We start from the raw sequence: 14,281 nt of genomic DNA on the forward strand, positions 1-14,281 counted from the left end.
AACTCTAGTAAGACTCTATCGGCCGTATTGTGTTCGACCGTACTAGTAGCTATTACGTAGTCGTAGCCCGGTAGAAATCGATGTCTCTTGAGGCAACTCAAGTAGTCCGTGGGTGCGCGGTGCGCGTTTGGCTCTGACGGAGGTCGGGGTCTGTAAATACCATCGTGTGTAGTCAGGGGGTGATGCACACGGGCGATTCACGCTGTGGATGCGCATCATGAGGGCAATTGCGATTGCTGGTCGGCGGGAGAGCCGTGGCGATAGAGAGGCTTATGTGAAGTTTCGATAATTTAATTATGCTTAATTAAATGGTTGAATGAATAAACGACGGTGGTACAAGGCTCTGATCATCCTCCGCTCTTTAATTTGCTCTAGAAGTTTATTGTGATCAATTATTTCCGTATACTTGAGAATTTTCTAAGCTTTTACTATGTGTGTGTGCTTAATTCATCAAAATGTAGTGCAATCCCTAAATACGATTTTGTTGAAACTAGTGATTTAGAAGATGTAGAGTCAAAAGACCACGATACAACTAACTGATTAAAGTAAGGATTTTTGTTGTCCTATTTCGTGTGATTAGTAAAGATAAGTATTCGGTGTCATTTATAAAACTGGTAATTGAACACATCACCTAAATCGAGCGTGTGTTTTATGTTGAAGTTGGGTGCCGGATGGAGGTCCCACTTATTTGCGTCGCTCGATGGAGGTATCAAGGTTATCGTCACTCGATATAGGTGGCATGAGTTACTCTCACTAGATGGAGGTGATTGTAACGACAGTTTGTGATTGATACTGAATACTGATGAAATACTACTCACATTACTTAGTTTTGTAATGACTCTGGTTTCTAATGCTTATTGAGCGTTAATGAAATTTTTCAGTTGTATAGTGTGTCGCTAATAATTGGGTAATTAAATTATCTACTCACACAGGTTAAAGATCTTGTTGAAAGCTAACGTTATGTTTTGTAATGAAAGAATCCCAATCCTCAATCTTGAATGAATCAGGATTGGCCGAGACGAAACCTGTTTGATATTACAGAAGGTTATTTTTCTAGCAGGAGCGTCACACAGGGACGTGTGACATGTCAGAATGGCCGTGTCGTGATTTAAGACTTTTAGTAATATTAAGCCGTTATTTTGACTATTATTTTAAATGATGAAATGCTGTTTTGATAAATATCACAAAATGTAGGGTAGACTCCGTAACGCCACAGTATAAAATGGCGGTACGTGGACAGAGTCGTGGCGTTCCGTGTCAGACAGTCATCCAGTCCGTATCAGACGGTCCGTCCGTCAGAGTCAATGAGTCTCTGGCAGTCAGTCAGTCTGTTGGTATGTGGCACGAAACTGTCGGTTTACCCTGTCATTGTGAAAGTTGTGTGTGTTGGGTTTCAATAATTATTATTCAAAAAGTTTTATTGACTAAACTGAGTTCAATCGAACACGAGTGATAACGGAAACTACCGCTTAACCATCCCCGCCGCGCGCCGATTTATATTTCTTACTGCTATCCTGATAGTTACTTAAAATGTTTACCAATTTATGAGAAAGTCAGTATCAACATCAGCAGTAAGATCCAGCCGTTGGCCTTTGTCTTTGTTGACGGGTCGACCATCATTAAAAGTAAGCCTGTACATTACCCCTATCCTATTTTCCTTCCTTGAACCAATTTCAGAGCCCCTGTGGACCACGGTCATAATACATAAGGCCTAGGCCACAGCATCGTCCTACCTACATCCTTTAGAGCCCCTGTGGACCACGGCGTACGAGACCGCTCAGCACCACAGCATCATTCCCATGTGAGCTCTTCATTACGCTATTTATTTTCAGAGCCTCTGTGGACCACGGTCATAAATATAAGGCCCAGGCCACAGCATCGACCTTCACAATCCTTTAGAGCCCCTGTGGACCACGGCGTACGAGACCGCTCAGCACCACAGCATCAAACCCTCATAAGCCTAAACAAAAGGCAAGAAAAAAAAAAAAAAAAAAAAAAAAAAAAAGAAAAAACATTACTTTTCAGAGCCTCTGGGGACCACGGTCAAAATGATTGACTATGACTGACTAACTTTGACCGACTTAGGCCTAGGCCCCAGCATCGTCCTAGTTCCCACTTCCATTAGAGCCCCTGTGGACCACGGCGTTCGAGACCGCTCAGCGCCACAGCATCAATCCTATCTACGAGAAATCAAATCGTGCAATTATGCGTGGAGCATTTGTATCGATATATCTACGAGTACATAAATCGTGCGAGTAAGCGTGGAGCATTACAAGCACTTCAATATCATCGCTCACCTCCCATGTACAGCATTCCTATACTTATAACAATTTTGTATAAAGCTTCTCAATCTTTATTCTGTACTACATAAGTACCACAGTGTACGCCCACTACATAAGTACCACAGTGTACGCCCACTGCATAAGTACCACAGTGTACGTCCACTACATAAGTACCACAGTGTACGTCCACTACATAAGTACCACAGTGTACGTCCACTACATAAGTACCACAGTGTACGTCCACTACATAAGTACCACAGTGTACGTCCACTACATAAGTACCACAGTGTACGTCCACTACATAAGTACCACAGTGTACGTCCACTACATAAGTACCACAGTGTACGTCCACTACATAGTACCACAGTGTACGTCCACTACATAGTACCACAGTGTACGTCCACTACATAGTACCACAGTGTACGTCCACTACATAGTACCACAGTGTACGTCCACTACATAGTACCACAGTGGACGTCACAATATAAAACTACACAAAATAAGTTACTTTCAAAGTAACATAAAAAGGTACACAGATACCAATCTCAGAAACAGACATTCCATTGTTTCAGATGGACTCCAAGAACTCTCTGGTGATACACCATACATGGGCGGCTGGTGCAGAGCGCGCACCGCCTGTCAGTATGGCCGTGTCGGCGCAAATATGACTATTTACCTACTGATCATCAACTAATTACTCTGTGATAAGAAATTAATGTTAAACAGTTCCTTTTATTGTAATTTCAATACTTTAAAACGTGTTTGAAAAACGTGTAAACCCGCTCACGTGTTTGAAAAACGTGTAAACACGCTCACGTGTTTAAAACGTGTCAACACGCTCACGGGTACGAAGCCCCATAAATACGGCCGTGCTCTCTAGCACTGATTGATTCGTGTCCGAGCCGTTGTACTGTACGGATATCTCTGTAACGTTGTTATGCTTCTCGTGCAATATACGAAGTTCTTGTGAAGTTCTCGTGAAGTTTTGTTTCGGAAACCCAAACATGAGTTATCGTCAACAAAGCAATAACCGTGACGTCAGCAATGCTGACGTCACACTTTTTAAAAACGTTCCATCTGTATCTCCTCCGACATACATTTTATCTCTTAATGTAGAAAAAATCTATGCCTCGATTCTAAATGAAAGGACCCCTTTTCGATACTTTTTTTAAAAGGGATTTTATGACCTGGTAACTAAGACCTTTAAGTCATGTCTTATTTTAATTTATATTCTTATTTATATGAATAATGATAATGTAGAGTGAAATGAAATGAAATGAAGATAATTAATTAGAGACATTAATCAACTGGAATGAAATGAGATGGAATGAGATGATATGGGATGAAATATAATCTTAGTTAAATGGTTGTCATTTACTGAGATTGTTTTTGTGGACTTTTTGGAGGAACCTAAGAAGTTACGTCCAGCGGCTTTGTTTCATTTTTCCACATTTGTGCACTTTCACAGATATTAAACAGTTAATAAAGCACCGTTATTACATATTTAAACCTGAAGAAACACTAAATAGACAAAATAAAACAAATCACACAACTTCACTCCTCGCGTTCCCGCCAAAAAGTCTTTCGATGCCTTCTTCGATCAATAATACTACTACTATTGATCGAACTATTTATTGATTGAACTATTATTGATAAATCGTACTATTATTGATCGAAGGATGCCTTTGAAAACGTGTAAACAAAATTTCATGATAATCGGCTTTACAACTACTTTTATATTAAAATTGAGTTCATAACTTCTGTCTGTCTGTAACCACCAAAACTGTCCAGTATTCAAAATGTCGGAAAAGTAAGGAATCCAGATTAATAATTCGAGACTCCGAGAGGAGGATTAAATTATCTTTGATTGGTCTTCGTATTCTATATTCCATAACACCGAGTCCTAATAAAACTCAATATTAATTTAAACATATTACTATCCACTTACATGAATTCCTTATTCAAAACGCTCTCCATAAACTCAAATGATTATTTTGCAAAGGCACAGGAATCGTAATATAGAAGATTCTCAATTATATTCTCAACCAGAATCCTAAAATATATTCATGTTTGATCACGTTTATAGATTTTCACTCGAATATGTTAATTTGCGACCTGCCTACGTTCCTCCTAACATCCTACGCTTGAAATGCGTGGTGTTCGTGCGTTATAAATGAAAATGATTATTGCATACTAATAAAATCCAACGGATCCCCGCGTACCTCAATAGGGATCCGCAGAATACAAGCGGCGCAGGACCGATCGTTGAGACGAGGCTTGGGGGAAACCTATGTCCAGCAGTGGACGTCTGTTGGTTGATAAATAGATAGATCGATAGAATCAACCCCGGCCCTTCTTTGCTGTATCACTAATTGTCTGAAAAACGTCGATTACAGTAGACTACATGGGCAGCTGTCGAGCGTTTATGGTACTATGATAGTATTCTATACCTCTGGAGTGTGTAGAACATGTACCAAGCTTCATCATACTCGAATTAGGAACGCATAGAGAACAAACAAGTAAATGAACCCACAGATTTTTTTTTTTTTTTTCGTTGCTTATATGAGTGGACGAGCTCACAGCCCACCTGGTGTTAAGTGGTTACTGGAGCCCATAGACATCTACAACGTAAATGCGCCACCCATCTTGAGATATAAGTTCTAAGGTCTCAATTATAGTTACAACGGCTGCCCCGCCCTTCAAACCGAAACGCATTACTGCTTCACGGCAGAAATAGGCAGGGTGGTGGTACCTACCCGTGCGGACTCACAAGAGGTCCTACCACCAGTAATTACGCAAATTATAATTTTGCGGGTTTCATTTTTATTACACGATGTTATTCCTTCACCGTGGAAATCAATCGTGAACATCTGTTGAGTACGTATTTCATTAGAAAAATTAGTACCCGCCTGCGGGATTCGAACACCGGTGCATCGCTCAACACGAATGCACGGGACGTCTTATCCGTTAGGCCACGACGACACAGCCCACTGAGTTTTTCGCCGGAACTTCTCAGACCGAAATTCACTAATATTGATGTATATATAGATTAACAGTGTTTTCGTTTTTAAACAATTATAGTACCAGTATATTAAATACCAGTAAATCGATCTCGCATTAATTGAAAAAAAACATAAATAACGTATTCAAGTGAACTAGATGTGGTTTTGTAAATCCCATCACAATTTCGAATCGATGGCATTAGATATGCGTTAATATTTCGACATTAATGGGAAAATAATCGTTAGATTTTCATTTCTAGACATGTCGCACGAAACAAATACTCGTAATACTTCAAATTATGAACTAAAAAAATATCTTTATGAAACATTGTAGATAGTTATTGTAAGTCCTTTGGTGTTCAAATAATCGTAAACCTCAATAATCTATAAATTAATAGACAGTATGGAATGTAGACGCGGGTGAAGTTACCTTCATTCTTTTTATTCTTCTTCGTCTTAGCGGGCTGCAATTCCGATCCGGCGATAGATTCTGCGAAGCACTGCTCTCCCTAAGTAAGCTAGTGTTAGCAAATTTCCTCAGATTGAACCAGTGAGCTCACCTACCCGCGAGAAGCTGGAATAGCCCATTACGCTACCAGTGGATAGGTAGGGTATAAAAAAAAGTTCCAGCTGAGTTTATTATCAATTCAAATTTTGAGGAATGGATCTGTTTTAGTATAAACAAAATAAGAAATAGGTTACAAGGACCACAGACAAATGTTTTTGTTTTCGACGTGACGAAAATAAGGCTTCACGGCCTACTTGGCACCGATCTGAACACGGAATAAACTTGCCAAGTTTTCTATTTTATCACTGAATGAATTTAGGAAGACTGTTTATATTTAGCGTAGATACGTTTTAGGTCATGACTGTTATTTCTTCTAAAATAAATTATCCATTTGTTACTTCACAATGTTTTAAATGACTTATCAGAAAGCTATGAACATCATAATGAACACTTAAACTACACTCAAAAGTCACTATCTGAAACTATTTAATTAATGGGCTTGTTATAACGCAAATTTCATTAAAATTCAAAGAAGACCGCTATACGGAAATCTACGTCCACTTTCATATATCATGGAGGAAATGGGAAACTATCATGTGCATATTAAGTACAGAATCTCCTTTGAACGTTGTAGGTAATTTGTGGGAAGTAAACTTTGTGACAATGACTTAATTCAACCGTTGTCTTTTTTAATAATTTCGAACGTAACTAAGGCATATAGGCATATTTGATTTTCAGCATAACACACTACAACCTACAATTGAAATCAAAATGAATTATGCCGTTTAACTTGGCAGTGAGGTGTGGGGAGTAAGACGTGAAATGGAAATATCGATTTCGAAAAATCTAGTACTTTTATTCAGGCCACGGTGCTCACAAGTGAGCCTTTTCTTACTGAACCGTTCGAGCCGTGCGGGTCATCCGTGAGCCGCATGAGGGTTCAAAACGTAAACGCTTCCTACAAGCCACATATTGCAGCTGTCAAACAAAATGCATATGGAGGTGGCCTGCGTGGGCTTTAGCCGAACCGAACGCCCTGATATTCAAATCCAATAGAAACTTGTAGTTATTTATCAAGGTTAAAAACTAGAAGGTAAAAGTCGCTAATTTTTATTTTCCGTGCACAATATCGCATTTTATACATTTTAGAATCCAAATCTCAAGTTGATATAAATTACTGTTTTCCTGATTTTGCGTTGGCCCGAATGGCATAGTACTGTAGGCCCACTGCCGCGCCGCATATGGGCGGTAAAGCGTTCAACGTGTTAATTTTACGGCTCGACGATAGTCCCACCCTTCAAAATATTAGTAGTAAAGTATTAATTCTTCGTAGGCAGAACAAAGTAATAAATCACTCATCCGGCGTACTTATGACATATATTTACGTTCTATATTCGTTTACATGAACTTATAAAATTTGGAAATTACACACCATGTTTTATATTGAACATGAAAGACACGTCACGGGAGCGTGGACAAAAACGTTACTGTTGTTAAAAAAATGAGTAAAGTCCCATGACTCTATATAAGCGCATCGGATGTCTACCAATGCTTCACTAGGGTCATCCTAAAAACTCGAGGACTGATAATAGAGGTGCTCATGGTATCACTGACCGACAAGTGCTGCAAGTGAAATAAATATATTAATGAATAGGTACGTATTCTGTAGATATTGAAGTGATAAATTTATATTTCAGTCGCCCACTTGCTTCATTCACGGACGCCACGGGGAGCTCTCGAGTTTCCACCTACAATATTACGTCACTGTTGCAATCCAACGTAACATTGTATTGTACATTGAAAGTTTTCCTATTAACCTCATTTTGAGAAGTTAAACTATAATAGAACATTAACAACTGCCTTTTGTTTTCCGATTTTATTCAATACAGATTATAAATAACCCGTTTTTTTTTTATTGGTTGATAGTAAAAATCTAAATGCTTTGTTCGCGTAAGGTTCTACGGGCATTGCGGTTCAAAAGCTAAAATAATCTGCCAAAAACTTAAGGCGTTATCTTTTCCAAGAATTAGCTATTTACGTGGTAATATAGAAAATTTACCAGATAAACGAAATCAGTATTATAAATCTACACTAATCTAAAAATGTACAGTGATTTTTACGGATGTTCCGTTATAACTACTGAACCATGCATCCGATTAACTTGAAACTTGGTATCAATGTAGAAAATACATGGATAGGCTAATATTTATATGAGTGTTGGACTCCCTAATAATAATGAAAAGAAATAATAATGTTAATTTTAAATGCCCAGCGAAGCGGGCGAGTACGGCTTGTAACAAATATGACTAGAAACCACAACATCTTTATATTATTAGGCACTGATAAAATTCCATGTAGGTGTGTACATTTTGTATCCACAATGAATCTTCATTGTTAATCAGTGAAATTGAAAGAGAATCAACATAAGTTCAAGTACAATCTCTGTTATGTAAATGTATTATTAATATTCAGCTAACCAGCCCATAGTACAATGAACCAACGAACTTTCTCCTTCATTTTTACTGTACACTATTATTAAGGTGCTCCGAATAACCACCACCTTACGCTGTGTAAATTAGCTGCTTAGTAAATGTCAACATATTTACGTTGAATTGTACAAATTTTGTTAGATCCTCGACTTACTCCGGCAATAATAGTAAAGGCGTAATGAAATATTAGCCTACCTTATTATATGCGAGTTTTGTATTTGCATCATAGTGCTCAGTCACGTTTTATTTATTTATTGAAGTGAAAACTTCTTTAGAATCGTTGTGATTTCAAACCGGATGCAACGGAAAAAACGACAGGTAAGAGACACAAATACAAAAATGTGTAGGATGAAGCCAGCAAAGAATGAGACAGAAATATACATACTATTTAATACAGCGCCATCTGTGAGATTTTTTTAATACTAACGTGTGTATGAAAGCTCTTGTAGTGAATTTTAATTTAGGATTATACGTGAAATTAAAATATCAATTCACAGAGGGTGCTACCTTACAATTATTTACTAATGACAAAATTTTACATATACTTAAAACGTTTAGGATAATTGTATTTTAATTTTGGAAGGTTTCACTTCTACCACGTGTAAATTGCACACATTTTGTTTTTTATTTATTAGGCACAAGCTAAAAAGATGCATAAAAAACACAAGTAAAAAGAAACAAAATCTGGGTTGCAACATAAGCTATTTGCGCACAACTAAACAAGACAAATGAGTGAAATAAGACCTACTGCTTACAGAGGAAGATGGCTAACACAAGTCTGTTGTGATCATCATAACTGAAGGATGCTCTAAGCTGCAAGCTGAGTATACTTTATTTTATCCTTTAGAGCACAACTTCCAAATATCGCGAGAGACATGAGTAAGATCAATACATTCACCCGGGTGGGTTTGATTGCCCTACTCAGAAAACTTAATATAAATAACTTAATTAAGAAGATGGCTAGCGCTTATCTATACCTGAGATCATCTTATCGTGAAGATAAACAAACTGACAGACCTCAAGATCCTTTTATTTCTTTCTGTGGGAAATGAAACGTAAAAGTCTACTCGTAGAAACAATTTTTAAAAGTAGGCGATACTTAGCACAATATTCAAATGTCAACGATTAAAAAACCTCATTCATCTACAACGACGAATAATACGACGGAAATAATAGTCCGAGAGGTGAAAGGCTATTTGGTTTAAGCGACATTTTTTCAGCTTTAAAGGAGAACTAGGTATTTAAAGATAAAAATTTGGATAATATATCATAAGACAAATACTTCTTTAGCTATTTCAATGGGGTAAACTTAATTGAAGTTCAATTAAAAATACCAAATAAAACGGACCTTTAATTACAAAGATACTATACTCGTATATCGCTTAAACCGGATAGTCTCTTACATACATCTATACTAATAAATAAATCTACAGTGGTTTTTACGGATGTTCCGTTATAACTACTGAATCATGCATCCGATTGACTTGAAACTTGGTATCCATGTAGAAAATACATGGACTTAACGGATAGGCTAATATTTTTATGAGTATTGGACTCCCTAATAATAATGACAATAAAAACATGAAATAAAACCGTAAAAGTCATTTTAATTAGGAACTAAAGTAGCTTTTACCATGAAAATTGTTGAGCATACTATCATTATACTATGATTATATATAATAAGAATACAGAGAGAAGAATAAGAGATATATTATAATAAGAAATCGGTGGGAAGAGTACGAGACGACCGGAGACGATTTCCGGCGTCATCTAAATAACAGTCAAACAGGCGATTATCATTTAACGAACAGAATCGATTTGTATTATACTTTTCAGTTGTCTTAATATTGTTACTGTAAATTCTTTTTTTTATTTATTGCTTAGATGGTTGGACGAGCTCACAGCCCACCTGGTGTTAAGTGGTTACTGGAGCCCATAGACATCCACAACGTAAATGCGCCACCCACCTTGAGATATAAGTTCTAAGGTCTCAAGTATAGTTACAACGGCTGCCCCACCCTTCAAACCGAAACGCATTACTGCTTCACGGCAGAAATAGGCAGGGCGGTAGTACCCACCCGCGCGGACTAACAAGAGGTCCTACCACCAGTAATTACGCAAATTATAATTTTGCGGGTTTCATTTTTATTACACGATGTTATTCCTTCACCGTGGAAGTCAATCGTGAACATTTGTTGAGTACGTATTTCATTAGAAAAATTGGTACCCGCCTGAGATTCGAACATCGGTGCATCGCTCAACACGAATGCACCGGACGTCTTATCCGTTAGGCCACGACGACGCAATTCAATACAAGAAAGAGCCATTTATAAATACACTCGAAACATTCATGGCTTTGCAGCTTCGATTCTGACCCACATACAAATCTCGATCATTAATTATTAACACACGGTTCCGAAAGGGAAAATTTGACTGTAAGCTTCGTTTAACGAGATACTATTAATCTTTGATCAACCGTTTCAAATTATGTCTGGTAGCTTAATATCAAATTAATATCAGATTTCACAGGTGGTAGGACCTCTTGTGACTCCCCAAGGGTAGATACCACCACCCTGCCTATTTCGGCCGTGAAGCAATAATGCGTTTCGGTTTGAAAGGCAGCCGTTGTAACTATACTGAGATCTTAGAACTCATATCTCAAGGTGGGGGGCGGAATTTACGTTATAGATGTCTATGGGCTCCGGTAACAACTTAACACCAGGTGGGCTGTGAGCTCATCCACACATCCAAGCCGCTACCTATAAATGAATTTGAGAGTTTCTCAGGCTGGTACTTTCCTGGTGTCAATTGCCAAAGTCATCGCCTAACAATAAAAACCCAGAAGCTTCTTAAAGAAATTCTAACAGTAACAATTCCAACGGAATATAATGATTGATTGGATTTATTTTAATCTGTAACGCAAAATAACTAATTGCACGCTTGTTTAATCAGATTTTTTTACAGTTAATTAAGTTTGCTTGTATTCTGTCACTATAACTAGCGTGACAATCAAATCTAAATTATAATTTACATTTGAAAGCGAACAAGTGGTTATTTTCTTTTTTTTGTAATTACTACTCGCTAATTGAAGTCAGTACACGTAATAATAAATAGTACTACCGAATGTTTTTCAGATGTATGAATGTGTGTGATCAATGAAGGAAACTGTCTTAAGTGCACAGCGGCAGAGGAAATCACGGCCATTTTGGCAAGCTTAAAACTTCACCAGCTACCTTGACATATGAAGATCGAAGTCTTCCAAAAAACCCACTTATACTCTTCACACTGAGATGCATGATTATTTTACTGATGGTAGGACGTCTTGTGAGTCTGCACGGGTAGGTACCACCATCCTGTCTATTTCTGCCGTGAAGCAGGAATGCGTTTCGGTTTGAAAGGCGATGTAGCCGTTGTAACTATACTGAGACCTTAGAACTTATATCTCAAGGTGGGTGGCGAATTTACGTTGTAGATGTCTATGGGCTCCAGTAACCACTTAACACCAGGTGGGCTGTAAGCTCGTCCAACCATCTAAGCAATTAAAAAAAAAATCACTTAACATAACGTTTTAACAAGAGCCGTGCTACACATAAAAGCTATGTCATATTTAATCGAGTATTTAAAGATCATAAAATCAATACGTATAATAGAGAATTCATTTACAGAATGTCATTTTGAAACAGAGTTCTACGTTCTGTATAAGGGAAGTATAATTTCATTTGAAAGTATTGTTTTTTTTTTTTAATTCATGAATCAAAGATAATGAATTTTATATATTTATATAAAATTGATTTATTAAGTGAATTTATAAAATTAAACTCAAGAAGATGAGTCCGATAAAAGAAAAAATAATCGCTTAAGGAACAAATGTACCAATTAAAATGATGCTCTTCGGAAAAGATGATGAGAACGTATTTTAGTACAGCGTAGTTTGAATTCATACGAATAGATATCCTTATATGTTTGTGTGTATGTTAAAATATTCAAAGTTTTGATTTTGATAGTGGAAAACACAATAAAACATAATATTTATTAAAACTGAGACTCTGAACTCATAGGTCATGGCGGGGGGCTGGGTTTGCGTTGTGATTTCAATGAGTAAGCACTTAGAACCGAGCAGAGCATGAGTTAGTCAACCTAGCCAATTCAAAGAAATTACAGTGTAAGTACATATATTCGTGTCGATGTCCATATGTTCGGTTTTCCCAGTTACTTATTGTACCAAATTGTCATACCAGATTGTCTCTGATTTAAATCACCCTACACAAAAATAGATCTTCTAGTATTTAAACTTTACTAAGACGGATCATGTAGTATTTTACTATAAAAACATGCATATAAGACACAGACAAGGCGTCTACCTATAATATAACATCTTAAACCAAGATGGCGCAAGATGCTGCGAGGGTCGCCTTCGTTACCCCACATTATAACACGGCACTTAAACGGCTTAATGAAGAAAATTTAATTGAAACTTGAACATTAAGGAAAATCTTGCCTAATTATAATCTAATTAAATTGTAAAGAAAGGAGGAAGAGGGGAGCGGAAATGAATGTTGCACAAGTACGAGGTGAAGACACCATAATTCTAAATTAAAAAGGCACTGATGTAATTGGAGGGCGCTTCTGGCTGAGTAGCTATAGCTTCCCACATAAATCGATCTTAGGACTAGTAATAAGCTCTATTCCTATGAGTATACAGTTTACTCAAGGTGAGGAATCGTCTTTGAGGTTAACTTAACCTAAGAATTTTCCTAATCATGTCAGAAAATACTATATTATACTATTATATAAATTGTGTATTGTATTCTAAATAATAAATTTATATAAATGGTTCCAAAGTTATTTCGTGTGGCTGATTAAAAAGTACATGATCCTGTAAACGCAACGATACAAGAAAAATGAGCATAACTTAAAATGTATTTTAAATTCTTGCATTGAACTCATGTAAAAATCTTGTATTGGTTTTCATGAGTGCATACAAGGGGAACAAGACTTTGGTACCATCCCAAAAGAAGCATGTTTGAGAGGGACGTTAGGGAGCGGGGTCGTCGAACGACGTCGGCGTCCGTGCCGGGAGGGGCGACGGTTTCGGCGCGCGCTATCGATCGGATCGCATACCTTCCTGCGGCCGCAGCAGAGCATCCTCCGAGCGCGCGACTGTCCGCCCGGCGAAGACTTCAACCTGGTAAGTTTTCGCCACTGCATGGGTACAGGTTAACGCGGCGATTGCAAGAGCGACCGCGGGGCCGGCATCGCGACGCCGCGGGCGTCAGGACGCGGCCGGAGCACGCGAGCCTTCCTCGCGAAGTGCCCGCCGTGAGCCCGCGCTTGCGCCCTCCAAGCCACCCTCTTTGCCCCTTACTCCTCACGATTAATAATTCCGGCTACGCTGCCAGTGCGTATGTGGGTTAGTTTTTTGGCGATCGATGCGATTATTCGGTGCGAGCCGCTTCCGGCCGCTAGACTATCGCGGTGCACCCGACACGCCGACTGACGACCTATTAATCGCATTTCGACATCACCCTTTCAAGTGGCGTGTCAGCGCCACAACGTAAAGTCCTTATTTGGACGTTTACTCACACATGTCATTTGAATAACCTTAAAATTGATTACTATTTATTTAAAGAGAATTAATACGTGAAGCAAAAACTTTGTATCCCTTTTTACGAAAATTGCGCGAACGGAGGAGTATGAAATTTTCCACACTTATAGAGAATTTAAAGAAGAAGTGCACAATGCTATTTTTTTTAATAATGCATAAAAGACACATTAAATCAATAAAGAAAACATTACACACACTACATACCATGTATTTGACGCACTCACGCATGCATACTATTTATTGTCAAACTTTTGTTCTTGACGTCTGTGGTCAAATAGAGAATATGTAGATTAAATATTGTTTGTCTTTATTAATATTTTTTTATAGTGTAGCCTTGGCGAAATTTGTGATTATAGAAATATAAATTACAATCATAATAGTGTACAAATTTTTTT

The 14,281-nt window shown here is 37.8% G+C and overlaps 1 protein-coding gene across 2 annotated transcripts in view; it reads right to left on the minus strand.

Annotated features, from left to right (window-relative positions):
• RhoGAP100F (Rho GTPase activating protein at 100F) overlaps window positions 1-13,635 on the minus strand; it is a 57,246-nt gene extending 43,611 nt beyond the window's left edge. Inside the window, exon 1 of one of the 2 annotated variants that reach the window (XM_028170417.2) lies at window positions 13,403-13,632. In XM_028170417.2, coding sequence (XP_028026218.2) covers window positions 13,403-13,489 — 87 coding nt within the window. In that variant the 5' untranslated portion in view covers window positions 13,490-13,632. Of the gene's footprint in view, window positions 1-13,402 lie in introns of both variants that reach the window. The other variant, XM_028170425.2, reaches the window with a different exon arrangement.
• Between the last annotated feature and the right edge of the window lie 646 nt (window positions 13,636-14,281).

Source organism: Bombyx mandarina, chromosome 22 (genome assembly GCF_030267445.1).
Source record: "Bombyx mandarina strain Sakado chromosome 22, ASM3026744v2".
Lineage (NCBI taxonomy): Eukaryota > Metazoa > Arthropoda > Insecta > Lepidoptera > Bombycidae > Bombyx > Bombyx mandarina.